The 12,606-nt window shown below is 32.5% G+C and overlaps 2 protein-coding genes across 6 annotated transcripts in view; one reads left to right on the top strand and one right to left on the bottom strand.

Moving 5' to 3' along the window:
• The first annotated feature begins 656 nt into the window (after positions 1–656).
• Positions 657–7,774, top strand: LOC109859844. The gene is made up of 4 exons (XM_020438501.1): positions 657–902; positions 6,093–6,155; positions 6,376–6,695; positions 6,947–7,774. The coding sequence occupies exons 1-4, from the start codon at positions 803–805 to the stop codon at positions 7,001–7,003; spliced, it is 540 nt and encodes a 179-aa protein (XP_020294090.1). The 5' UTR covers positions 657–802; the 3' UTR covers positions 7,004–7,774.
• A 105-nt stretch (positions 7,775–7,879) lies between these two features.
• The window catches only part of LOC109859888, a 59,685-nt gene continuing 54,958 nt past the window's right edge, over positions 7,880–12,606 (bottom strand). For 2 of the 5 annotated variants that reach the window (XM_020438710.1, XM_020438792.1), the window contains exons 2-6: positions 10,463–10,617; positions 9,852–9,887; positions 9,372–9,612; positions 8,755–8,913; positions 7,880–8,669 (exon numbers count right to left, since the gene is read on the bottom strand). In XM_020438710.1, the coding sequence (XP_020294299.1) occupies positions 8,772–8,913; positions 9,372–9,612; positions 9,852–9,887; positions 10,463–10,544 (501 nt within the window). In that variant the 5' untranslated portion in view covers positions 10,545–10,617 and the 3' untranslated portion in view covers positions 7,880–8,669; positions 8,755–8,771. Of the gene's footprint in view, positions 8,670–8,754; positions 8,914–9,371; positions 9,613–9,851; positions 9,888–10,462; positions 10,618–10,776; positions 10,943–12,606 lie in introns of those variants that run through there. The other 3 variants (XM_020438626.1, XM_020438945.1, XM_020438874.1) reach the window with 3 other exon arrangements.

Raw genomic sequence — 12,606 nt, 5'->3', positions numbered from 1 at the left:
TTCCAATGCAAAGAGCTTCCGCCCACGGGAAACGTGTTGCTACAAGACGATTTCCCATATGCGAGAAACGTCAACGCTAATTACAATTCACCAATTTTAATGACGGATATTGCCGCTATGCTCGTTAAAAATCATGAAACTTTGTGTTCGACAAATTTTATCTCACGATAAGAAATAGTATGTCTGGTTAATATTCGAATAGAAGTTATCGGCCGACTCTTTTTTTTTTAAAAGAAAAACATAAGGTTAAGTCGTAAGACACGGTATCGGAAGGAACGTGCGTGCGAAAAATAACGCGATAAACACAGGTCATCAGCTGTGATAAACGGGGACCTTGTATATTTGTCAAATTCTTGTAGGAATTTCGAAAAAAAGACCTTGAAAAAAATAATTCTTCTGCGACACGTGCGATTTCTGACAGCCGCGGCCTTGACATACATGCATCTCTCGTCAATCCTCTTACTCGTGTATCGAAGATGACATAATCACGTGATAACAATGTCGTCACCATCTCAAAGATGCCGAGGGTGTAGGTTGATATCTTCCTTTTGATTTTGACGTACCCAACATGCACCATCCTCCGACTGCGCCACTCCGGGCTTCCGCTCTTGTAAAAGAGGGAACGCGCGCCGCCACCACCGTTCATTCACAACCACCTGCTCGACGAAGTAACATCTCGTCCCGGTGTCATTCCGTACGCGCGATCGCGACAAAAAGAGCGACGTTCACGCAGAGTTCTGACTTTTGTTTTTCTTTACTAATTAGATCGACCTCGAATCATCGAAAATTTTCGCGCGACGAAATGAGAACTAACACTATTCCTAATTCTATATCTTCGATATATGTCTCGGTTGTCCTACTAATAACCTTGATTTCCGTCAACGAGAAGGCGCAGGGCATGTGTGAGTAATTTGTCTCTTCCTCTTTGTGTATATTAACGTCTTCGTTTTTTCTAAAATCTCTACAAAACATTTGCTAATGTGATCTATATTTGCAAAATGTTTGCGTTGCAATGAACTTTACGTGTGTGTCTCTGAGTGTGTGAAAGATTCAGACTGAACAGAATCAAATCTTTGTGCGATAAAAACTTCACGAGTTCAGAAACCAGACGAGATATTAAATCTTTTTAGTTCCGAGCAAACTTTTTAACAAAATAACTTTTTTAAGAGTATGCTCGTTATTTTCCTATGAGTTAATTAATTTGGTAACTTAAGACTTGAAGGCTGAACAAACGTGTTTTATGCGAATTAATGTTATTTCTTGGTTTTTTTTTTTTTATTAAGAAACAAAATGCCGATGTGTTACGTTTGATCCTACGCTGATAAAGCTTTATCTCACTCCATTCAAACCTATTCTGTGTCGTTGCTTAATTATTTGAATTTCTTTTATAGTATCCACTTTCTGTTGCTATTAAGAGGATCCCACATAAATTATTTATCTTCGTGCATTCAGAGTGAAGCTTCCTAATCTTGTTTTCTCTTTCATAATTACACTGACAATCAGATTTAATCTAATATTTACATTCCATTGTAAGTTCAAATCGTACTCTTCATTATCTTATGTATGTGTTTGTTTTTTTAAGTAAACTCGTAAATTTTCACGTGCGCGTATATTGCAAAGCAGGTTTCGCACACGTTGCTTACGAAGCGTGTATTTTCAGAAATCTTGGTTTATAAAAAAACGACGATTTACGTCGTCAAATATCGTACACAGTTCTAATTAAATTATTACGTGGTTTTATAAAGTGTTTCTTTTTTAAACAATATTCACAATAAATTTTTACAGTTTTTAATTACGCGTTAAGTCAGAAAAAATGTGTATAAAAAATTTTTAACTTTCTAACGAGTAAATAAACTGATTCCGCAAAAGAGAATTCTTGTATCTTTTACTAATTTTTACATAATAATATAAAATTGTAACAAATCCGACACAAAAGTTTCCACGAAGATGTATAAAATATCTTGCACTAATTATTTGTTTTCTAATTGCACATGTAATTAGTTTATTTCATTTAAAAAAAAACTAATAAAAAGTTTTTTTATTCGTGAAACTTAATGACATAGAAAAAAACAACTTTAGATTGAGAAAGTGTACTTGCAGATATGTTTGTTTTAATGTATTTTGTAAGTTTGTTTTAATGTATCTTCTGTAATTGCGTAAAATGTTGTGCGAACTTATATCTCTAATTACGAGCAATTAAAACGATAAAAGACAATCCATCACGTCACCGAACGCGAGTTAAATATACGAAATTCGGTATCTGAAATTTTTTGTTTGAGTGCATCGCTTCCTAGAAAATGTCTTCGTGTAGAAAAGTCAGAGTAAATACGTTCAAAAAAGTATAATATTTGTTGATGTGTGTGTGTGTGTGTTTACGTACGACTTTGCGTTTTTTAATTTCGCGCGTTCACAAAGGCTATAATTTGAACAACGTTTTCACATTTTATATATAGCGCGTGCTTCCGAATCGACAACGGTCTCTCGATCCCGGTCGTCGTTCCCACTTTATCGCGGATGCGCAATATTGTAAAAGACTTCCGCAGAAAACTCTTACGAGTATTGCAAATATAATTTCTCGGAAAACACGTCGCATCAGTTTTTCACTGTCGCAATCAACGATAAAACCACGTCGTGGAAAAATATGAAACATTTCGATAAACTACACACGCGCGTTGTGAAATAATGAAGTTTTCCATCAACTAGAGTATTTAAGACAACAAACAAAAGACACATAATTGAAAATAACTCGGAAAATTGTTGTAACGCTGAAAACTCATTTCTCTGTTTAATATTCTTGCTAATTACCAATTCTTCCTGTGTGATGCACAGAAATTTTGTTTAAACGATACAAAAATTCTACGTAAATGTTTAAATTTTTACGATATAATTTGTGTGTAATTGAAGCCCATATCAATTTGTTTGATTTAAAATTCAACGCAATCGAGGCAAAAATCATAAACATATCGCAATCTAGAGAAATACACAGGGGAACGTGAATGTATTAAAAAAATTGTCGCATTTATGTGAGCTTCATGTTTAATGATAACGGCATAATGTCAGAGAACACAGACATTAAATTAGTGACGTCCATGATTTTGCTGTCGCGTTTCGTTGGGGGCACGTTTTATAAATGACAGAAAGGAAAAGAGAGAGAAAGAGAGAGGGAAGTTCAGATAGACCGTAGATCTAACGACACCACGCGAACGTAGCTACAACACACGTCCCCGCGTTCAGTTTCTATTTGAGTTCCAGGCGATAGATTGTTACAGCGATGCTGTCGCGAAGTTTTGCTGTTCTACGCAAAACTTCGTGTAGAAGCGAATTATGTATCGTTGCTCCATTGCAATGTCAAATCTGTTAACTTTCGCGGCTACACAAAATGTTACAATAGCATTCACTGTTTGCTCACGTTTCCGTGACACGATTATCGGTTAGTACACGAGCATAGGATTAGCGACGGAGCGGAATTTATTCAGAATTTAAACAAAAGACTCGAGAAATAAACTCGAAAAGGATTCGTACTTTTGATTAAATTTTGCGTACTTAAACATTTGATTTTTTTATGGGATTTCTTGTGTAAAAAGTATCATACAACGTATTAAATTTAATGACTACATGTAGTATAATATTTTTGCACTAAAATATGTCAACATGTGCAGAAAATTGCGTCAACAATGAGAATAAAGTACCTTAATTACGATTAATTCATTACGTACGCATCTAACAGTATTTAATGGACTGTTGCATCTAATTTGTTCCGTACCAATCGGTTGCCTGTTCGCGTTCATCGTAAAAAAAACTCGGTTTTGATCCCGCAGCACTACGGTCAGATTTGATTTCCAACGCGAAACATGTTCTTCAATAGTCGTAAATGTCGCGCGAAAAAATATAAATAAATTTGACACGTACATCTGACGTTTTTTTTTTTTTTTTTTTTTTTTNTGCCTGTTCGCGTTCATCGTAAAAAAAACTCGGTTTTGATCCCGCAGCACTACGGTCAGATTTGATTTCCAACGCGAAACATGTTCTTCAATAGTTTTATGTTTCCCTAAAGTCCTGAGGGATTATTTCGGTTGCAAATTGTTACCTTGTTTTTTTTTTTTTTTTTTTTTTTTTTTTGATGATCAATCGGCATAATTAAGAAAAAACTGCGCGTTCTAAGTAACAGAAGGAAATGGTTGGCATTCCAACTCGGTGGCTCTTATTAAATCACTCAGAGCCGCAACGTTATTCGATCTGCGTCAAAGTACGTTTTACAAGAGGAAAAACTTCATTAACGTCGTATTCGATTTTTTTTTATAAGGTCGCTGCACACTTTCTTTTTCTTTATTTTTATTTCTTTTTAAATCTCCTCCCTTTATTTTTTCTGCGATAAAGAAAAGAGCGAAGCGCATTACCGCACGCTAAGCTCTCAAAACGATGTATTTTAAGCGTCACATTATTTGCTCGAGATAAGTATCGCCGCTGATCACTTTGATGCGGATCGCGATGATGTAAGATAAATACACAGCGTTGTTACATCAGAGTTATCTGAGATAATCCGCGGAGTTACGTAAATTGTCTGAATTAAAGATCGAAAATGGCAATCTTATAAATAGGCGGTCGAAATCCTTACTCGTGTGCCATTGGTATCGAGGTAAAGTGCACTCTGGTACATTCACGGATAGAATGGAATTACGCAATACGCCAGTCCATTTCACACTATAAATGTAGCGTCTGCTGCTCGGATCGAAATTCAAACTGTCCGGCTGTGACGTGCGATTTTCGTGAGCAATGCATACTTATGATAAAAAACGAGAAAAGAAAATGGTGAGTTTAATGAGTTCTCTCTCGTTCCGAGAATCCTTTTGTGAAACTTTTAAAAGCGGTAACACGTGGCAAAAACGGCTTCGATCGAAGAATTACCTTCGAGTGATTGACTATTTTTGTGGAAACGAATTGTTTGTTCACTGTTTGCGAGTAATTTCACGTATTATATGTATAACATATAACAAATTATTTATTTATTGTTTTCAATCGCAAAGATTTTTCATTCAATCTTTCAATTGCACACGTTCGCCCGTTAAAATTCAACGGATTCGTGTTGAAACACTCGATATCAGCGTTTGTTCTCAAGATGTTTTGTTGTTTGAAATTGAAATGTTAAAACAATACTTTTGCTCGAAACTTTTACTACACAGTGTACGCTATACATACCGACGCGACAATTGAATTATTCGATTGTCTTTATTCATTGAATTCGTGCGGTATCAGATTTCTCGATGACATGTACAGATTTTGGATATTCTATAATAATTTTTTTATGACAAAATAAAAAAAAAATGAAATAACGATACTCTTCTGTACGTTAAAAGAGGTTTACGTTAAACTATTTTTTGTATTGACATCTGCAGGTATGGAAATCACATAACGGGCGATTCTTTTTTTGTGAATTATAATTAAAACGTATAAATTGCGACTTCAGATTGCAAAACCTATAGTACGTGAATATAGTGCATATCACGACAGAAGTTAAAATTGTTAGAGTTAAAATTGTTTTTTCCTAGAGAATTAATTTAAATAATATACGTACATGTCTGTCAGCTTTACGTTTATAATTAAAAAAGGATCTCGCAGCAGTGAGATAGAAATAGTTATTTTCGGATTAACTGAATTTTGTAACAATTTAAATAAATAATGCGTTGAGTATTTGTTTTAGCAGCACTTGGAGCAGTGATAATTAAGTAAATAGATAGGCATAAAGAAAGATACAGCTAACTACGTGTATACGTAAATCCTTAAAAAAAAAAAAAACAGATTGTATTTCTTGAAAAAGCCTCTTTCGTATCAACTATAATTCTCGATAGAGTTACACTTTCAAAGCTAGTTGTGTGTTGCTATAATATCTACTGTTTATTTTTCTATTCAAAAGAAAGTTGTTTTAACTTTGATATCTTTATTTCATCTGATTTCTTTGCTCTGTAACTGCTTCTTTCAAGTGTTATTCTATTATTTAAATATAATTTTTGTAAGAAAAGAAACGAAGAGGAGAAAATGTTTAAAAAAACTGTTCTAAAAAAACTGATTTTCTAACATTAATCTCTTTTTTACAGCGATACAAAGTGAAACATTGAAAAATACCGGCCGTAGGAGCGTCGATTACGATCGCAAACATGGTACGATAAAAGTTATATGTTAAACGATACATACAATGTCATACAAATGTCAAAACAGTTTCCCGCGCGCCGTCGTTTTTATTGTGAAAATGTATCGTCAACAACCTTTTGTAAGGTTAACGTTCACATTAAAAACATTGAGAATTTACAAAACACTGAATTCAATAAATAAGAGCCGACAAAAACTTTATTGCAAATAATGTCAATCATTGTTTTTCAGCGTTGATCCACTGTATCACCTTGGGACAAGCTTGCTACGGCGGTTACGGGAAGAGATCTTATTCGAAAATAGAGCGCGATTCGTTAGAAGAAAGTATCAATCGAAATCTCATAGAATCCAACAAGATACAACGCGGTTTATTGGAAAAAAGTATTGATCAAAATCTTGTAGAATCCAAGATACCATCGACAAACGACGAGCTTTTTTCTATTCTTCCGAACGAAGAGTTTCGGGAACGATTAGACCAGCATTACACACGGATTCGCAAAGACATTCAACGACTCAACTCTTCTCCTCTATCGTCCTTGGTTAATCGATTGGTATGCACTCAGTTTTTGAACATATAACAATAATAATAATATATCTTTTACATATACACATATATATGATTATAAAAGATATGAAAAAAATTGTCTCTACATTCAAAATCTAAATTATAAAATAAAAGAATAAAAACGAAAAATACGTCAGAAAATAATATTTTGCTATATAAGATAAACAAAGTTATTAAAATTAGAAATACTTTTTGTATCAAAATGTATATATTTTCAAAGTGTTATATATTTTTCAGATAGCAATCCACAATCGTCCACATCATCGCATAGACTCGGACTTCACTAATAAGTAAAAAAGATGCACACACCAAAACGTGACACTTGCATATGTCAAGACCAGGCTGATTCGACAAGAAATTGATATCGTTTAAATTATTTTCTTATTGCGCTTATAATAAGGTATTTAGTTAAGATAATTAATTTTACCATTGTTTGCATTATCATTTACACTTACCATTGTTTATACTTATTCGTATACACTTCAAATAATCGCGTGACAATCACTTCTCTCTGGTGCAAACACAAAATATATACATAATTTATTGCAAAATACAAAACTAGGAAGAGATTTTGATATTTAGATGTTATCGGTATTAATTATCTTCATATTTTCATATAAATTGTATGTTACAGTATATATTTTAGTCAGCTATACATTTAATTACTTTCATGTTAGATTATTATTATTATTATTACTATAAAAACTACTTATCTGTTTAATCTAACAAAGATAATACGTAGCTTCTCTCAAAATTGCAATCTTTTGAACGCATATAAATGTTCCGTTACGGATATTATCTCAGTAGATAAACACAAACATGCCGACAATTAAGAGTGTAAATTATACGTCGGTTATGTTGTAACAGCAAGAATTTTAGCAGTTTCTCACTGTCTGCTTTCAAAAAATCAATAAGATATTATACAATCGGACAATGTTTCAACTATCGAACAACAATTTGTTCCGTACAAACATGATAATACGCCACACTAGTTAGCAGTATCAGAAGTTATCTGTTGGCAAAGTGAATATAAATATATAGATAAATAAATATCATTAAGTTCCAGTTGCTGAATTGCAATAACAGCTTTATTCATTATATTTTCTATTGTGACTCTTTTTAAAAAATATCTATTCATTAATCTGATTATGTTTGCAAGAAAAATGAATTATTAAAACACGTTATTAACTTCATAGTTTTCATTTCTAATGATTTAATGCGAATTATTTGATTATTGATTTAATGTTGACAATTACAATAAATGTGTTTTTACATGCTCTAATTCTGCTGTATATTAGATATGTATAAAGATTATGAAGTACGAGAGTATAGGCGAGTAAAATAAATAATGACGATGTTAAAACTTTCAAGACTGAAAATATTTGAGGTTGTTGTACTTTTTCAGACAACACAGTATAGTATAGTTTTATTATATTATATTTAATCGTTCTTTGTTTTTTTTTTCAGTATATTATAATTAAATATAATTCAGTATAGTATATAATTTGGTATAATATTAATTAAAATTCGGTAATGTACCTAACATTTATGTGTATGATTTAATAAAAAAAAGTCAAAGTTTCTAGTTTATTTGACAGGTGTTTGACGGAGTAGTAAAATATATGTTACATATATTACATTTATAGCAAGCTTTATATAATTTAAAAAGGTATATCGATATTTTACAAAATCATACTGTGATTAAAAAATTGCTATAAATAAAAGTTTTATTAGAGGGCATTGTAGTCTTCTGAAAGTATACGAGTTTAATTTATATAGAATGATAAATAATATTATGTTAACTTAATATGTATGTATGTGTATAATATATATATACACACATATAAAGTTATATTATATCATTTTTCAATAAGAGAGATTTTTTAAAAACACTAATTTGTTCTCCGATATCTTGCTACGTTTTTATTTTATTTATGTTTTACATCCTGTTTGCCTCATTCTAAAAACAATGCATTGGTTTTACTTGACAATTAAGAAAAATATTAACAATGTTCAACAAGTAGTAATAAAACTGTGAGACATACCAAAAACTTAAGTCGAGCTACTTTTTGATGAGAACTGGTTTATCATTAGACGAAATTAACAAGATTTCGGGAATATTTTCAAGGTTTTCGTTCGTAACATGCATTGCATCTTGAACATCGGCAATTTCTCTCTCATTGATATCATTGTTAATTGGAAAGCTGCAAAGAAATATATCAAAAGTGTTACGTTACTTTAATAATGATTATAGCTAGTTCTTTGTTTATTGATAGTAATTGTAAATTTCTGTTTTTAAATAAATTTATTTTTTATGTAAAGTATGCTCTAAAAGCTTTATACAAAAACATCCTTTTTTAAATTAATAAAAATGCGACAAGAGGTGATAAAAATGTCGTCCATTAATTATCGTAATGGAGCATTGCACTTTTACAGAAATAGAACAAAAGTAAAACAGAAATAGTTTGTAAAACAAAATGTGCAACTTCTAACGAGAATCTATGAAAAAGTTAGCTTTTTTAAAAAAAACTTGTGTAAAATGTCGATTTTATTTTTTCCGCAAAATATTATCATTATTTTTTTTTAAACTCAATTTTTCTAAAAAAATGTAGCTAAAAACTGTTCGTTACATATTTGTTCTATCTTTATTGATAAAGTTCACCTGATCGGTTCAACATTTTCATTATTAATCAATGACATCTGCCAATTTGAGTCGTATGTGTTATCTGCAGAAAAATCTTTCCATCTTGCACGATTATCATCCGTCAACGTGGCTCGTCTAGCGATTAAACGAGAAAGAATCCATAACGCCTTGTCGTTTTGCGGAGATTCGCTCAATAATGTCTTGTCCGCCAGGATGTGCATTGTAGGTATATCTTGAACATTGTTGCGCTTTCCGTGTGCTATAGTGTGTTTTATAACATGTTGATTATAATAAGACAGTAATAGTAAAACAAAAGGATACATCACCGTACACTACAAAGGACATTACTTATTATTAGATATTTGATATTTTTGTTTATTTATTACTAGTCATTGTTACCTTCAGAAAGTTGTTTTAGTTTTTTATTTAATCATTCTTACTTATTTATTATTTTCATTGCGCACTAGTATTAGGAAGAGTGTTGATAAAGTCACTTACCTCCCCAACAACCCGATCCAAAGCTCACACAAGCTGCTGCATTGAACATGACACATTTATTTATATCAGTTATATTACGTATGTATATTGTACGAAAAAGATATATCTACTTTGTTGAACTTCATTATTTTATTATTATACTGATGAATCAAGTAACGGCAAATCAGAACAAAATTCCACATATTCTAATTTTTACGAAACTTTGGTGCTTTCTTGACGCTAGAAGTTTATATACTTGTTATTTAAAATTTTCGATAATTTTTGATAAAGAACAAATATTGCATTGTGAAATTATTTTCTGCTCGATGCGTAAATAAATTTGTAATTTCTCCGAACAAACTTTTATGAACGTTGATATACTCTTATAACAAGCGCTCAAGTTTCCGCGTAGTTGTGATTACGAGATAACAGGATAAAAATGAGATTTACAGTCGTATTACATTTATCTTCAATGTAAGAACAGACCCGTAATCAAAGCGGACATTAATAAAAACCGCATTTTTGTTTGGTCATTAAATAATTAAAAAGTTTGTTGTACAAAGCTACAAAACCATACAATCAAAAAAAAAAAAAAAAAAGAAAAAAGAAACACAAAATTGCATTATACTTACAGGCCGTACAGAAGCTTCCGGCGAAGCAGAAGAGCAACATAATGATTTGCATAATACAGAAGTTTCTCATGATCAGTGCCATCTGATCTGTTTTCAACTTTATAAATGATCAAACGAATACAAAAGACGATAATCTGCGATTACTTGTGCGCCGCCTGTAAATCAATTTTAATATAAAAATATTTTCTTCGAGTTGTTTCAACAAATAAATAACTTCAAGTTTAAGTTAAGTAAATAAAGTTTTCTGTTAACTTTTATACATCTTAAACATTGTATATTTTCTTCAATAAGAGAGAAATCAGCAAACTGCTCACCAACTTATCAGTAAACTAAAACGTGCGCGTGTCACTAGTTTTCTTTCACTTTTGCAAAAACGGAAAAAATGTATATTGTTAAGAACGCGTTTCTGCGCGCGTTCGGTAAGCTGAAAACTTAACGAAACGGTTTGATCTCGACGAAAGAGGTTTGATCTCGATCGAAGAGGTCAGCAACTGAATTTGAAGGGAAGCGGTGCGAACCGGCGCTTTTATAGATGACAGAGAACAGCGCCTGTCTGTGTGGTGGGGTGACAGAGGGGAGTGCGCACCTGCGTCAGCGAATCCCGTGCGAGTTCGCGAAAACAAATTGTGTGGAAAAAATGTAATTAAACTGTGACATAGCTCGTTCTTAGCTACGGTTAATCGGCGCATTTATATAATACGAGAAAATGAGTCAAAAATATATTTAAAATTAAAAATTCGCGCGTAACACACCAATACTCTGTTCATTACTTGAAAATGTTATACGCTTTTGTCGAAGGATACAAAAGCGTGTACTTGACAAGATAAATTTTGTGCGATTGCAAACATTTAAATTTGCAAAAATAAGCATTTCAAGCAAAAACACGGGAAAGCGCAACAAGTTTTCACACACAGTAGCTATTACTATATAGATTCGATCGCGCGACTCGAATGCTTCAAGTGATGCAGCCGTCGCGCGGTGCACGCGTATCGTAAGTAGTTACGCAAATTCGTGGTCAGACCGCACACGGGGAACATAAATATCAGCGCACCTGGCGCTGAATCGAATCAACAAAGGAGCAATGCTAATAAGCATTTCCGTTAATAGCCTGTCTAATTATATTTGTAATTTATGTCGGTAAATAAAGATCCTAATCCAAGCGATCTCAAGAGAGAAACAAAAGAAAATATTTTTAACATCAATAAGATTCTTCTTCTTACACGTGCAAGTTAGTTCGATTACGAGCGAGCGCGTCGCTTCCGCTGTCAATTATTTTAGCGATTCTTCGCATAAAAGGCAACAAACAAACTATCCACCGACGATTTAATTTAACGACCGTTTACGTCATTTCGCGTTCACGTTTAATATAATTTTACGACACCGATTCTATGGCGCGAAATTTCTAGGGTCGCGCGGCGATTTAACGTGTTTCTGTCTTTTTCAACGTTGATTACGTTAACATAATATTTGGATGTTTTAACAGAGAATGCGCCTCAAGCTATATTTTTTTTTTGTATTAACGTGTATCGACAACATACGGATTTTTTTCTCAGATTTTCGTCAAATAAAAAAAAAAAAAAAAAAAAAAAAAAAAAAAAAAAAAAAAAAACAATTGAATTGAAAATATAAAGTAAAATATTCGTATATGGTAACGCGTATATTACTTTATACATGCATTGCCGATAAAAAAAAAAAAAAAGTGTAGATCGCGTAGGTAGTCAAATAATTTGCAAACGCGCGTAACGGTGGGACAGAAATTTCGAAAACGCGACACAGAACATAAATTCGGTATGTATGCTTCGTGTGCGCGTCGCAAGCACAGACCATTTCACTATGACATTCAATATGCGCTTGCAATAAAAAAGGGGACCAAACGAACCGCGTAAAATGTACATCGATTCTACACGGAAAAAAAAATGATGTTAAATCAACAGCATCGGTCTAATTGGAATATATCTTGTTGACGCAACATCAATATTATTGAACTATACATAGCAGATAGTTGTTTTTAGAATCTAGACATTAAATTAATCGCATATGCTAGTGAATGAACTATTTATTTTTGTGGCAGCCCGTGACGTAGACGTTTAATTGAAGCAATTCCATTTTTTTTTAATTTAACAGCATTTTTTTTTCCGTGTATA

This window comes from Pseudomyrmex gracilis, unplaced genomic scaffold, assembly GCF_002006095.1.
Source record: "Pseudomyrmex gracilis isolate BER0280 unplaced genomic scaffold, ASM200609v1 scaffold_0, whole genome shotgun sequence".
Classification (NCBI taxonomy): domain Eukaryota; kingdom Metazoa; phylum Arthropoda; class Insecta; order Hymenoptera; family Formicidae; genus Pseudomyrmex; species Pseudomyrmex gracilis.
This window is presented reverse-complemented; position numbering and strand designations above follow the sequence as displayed.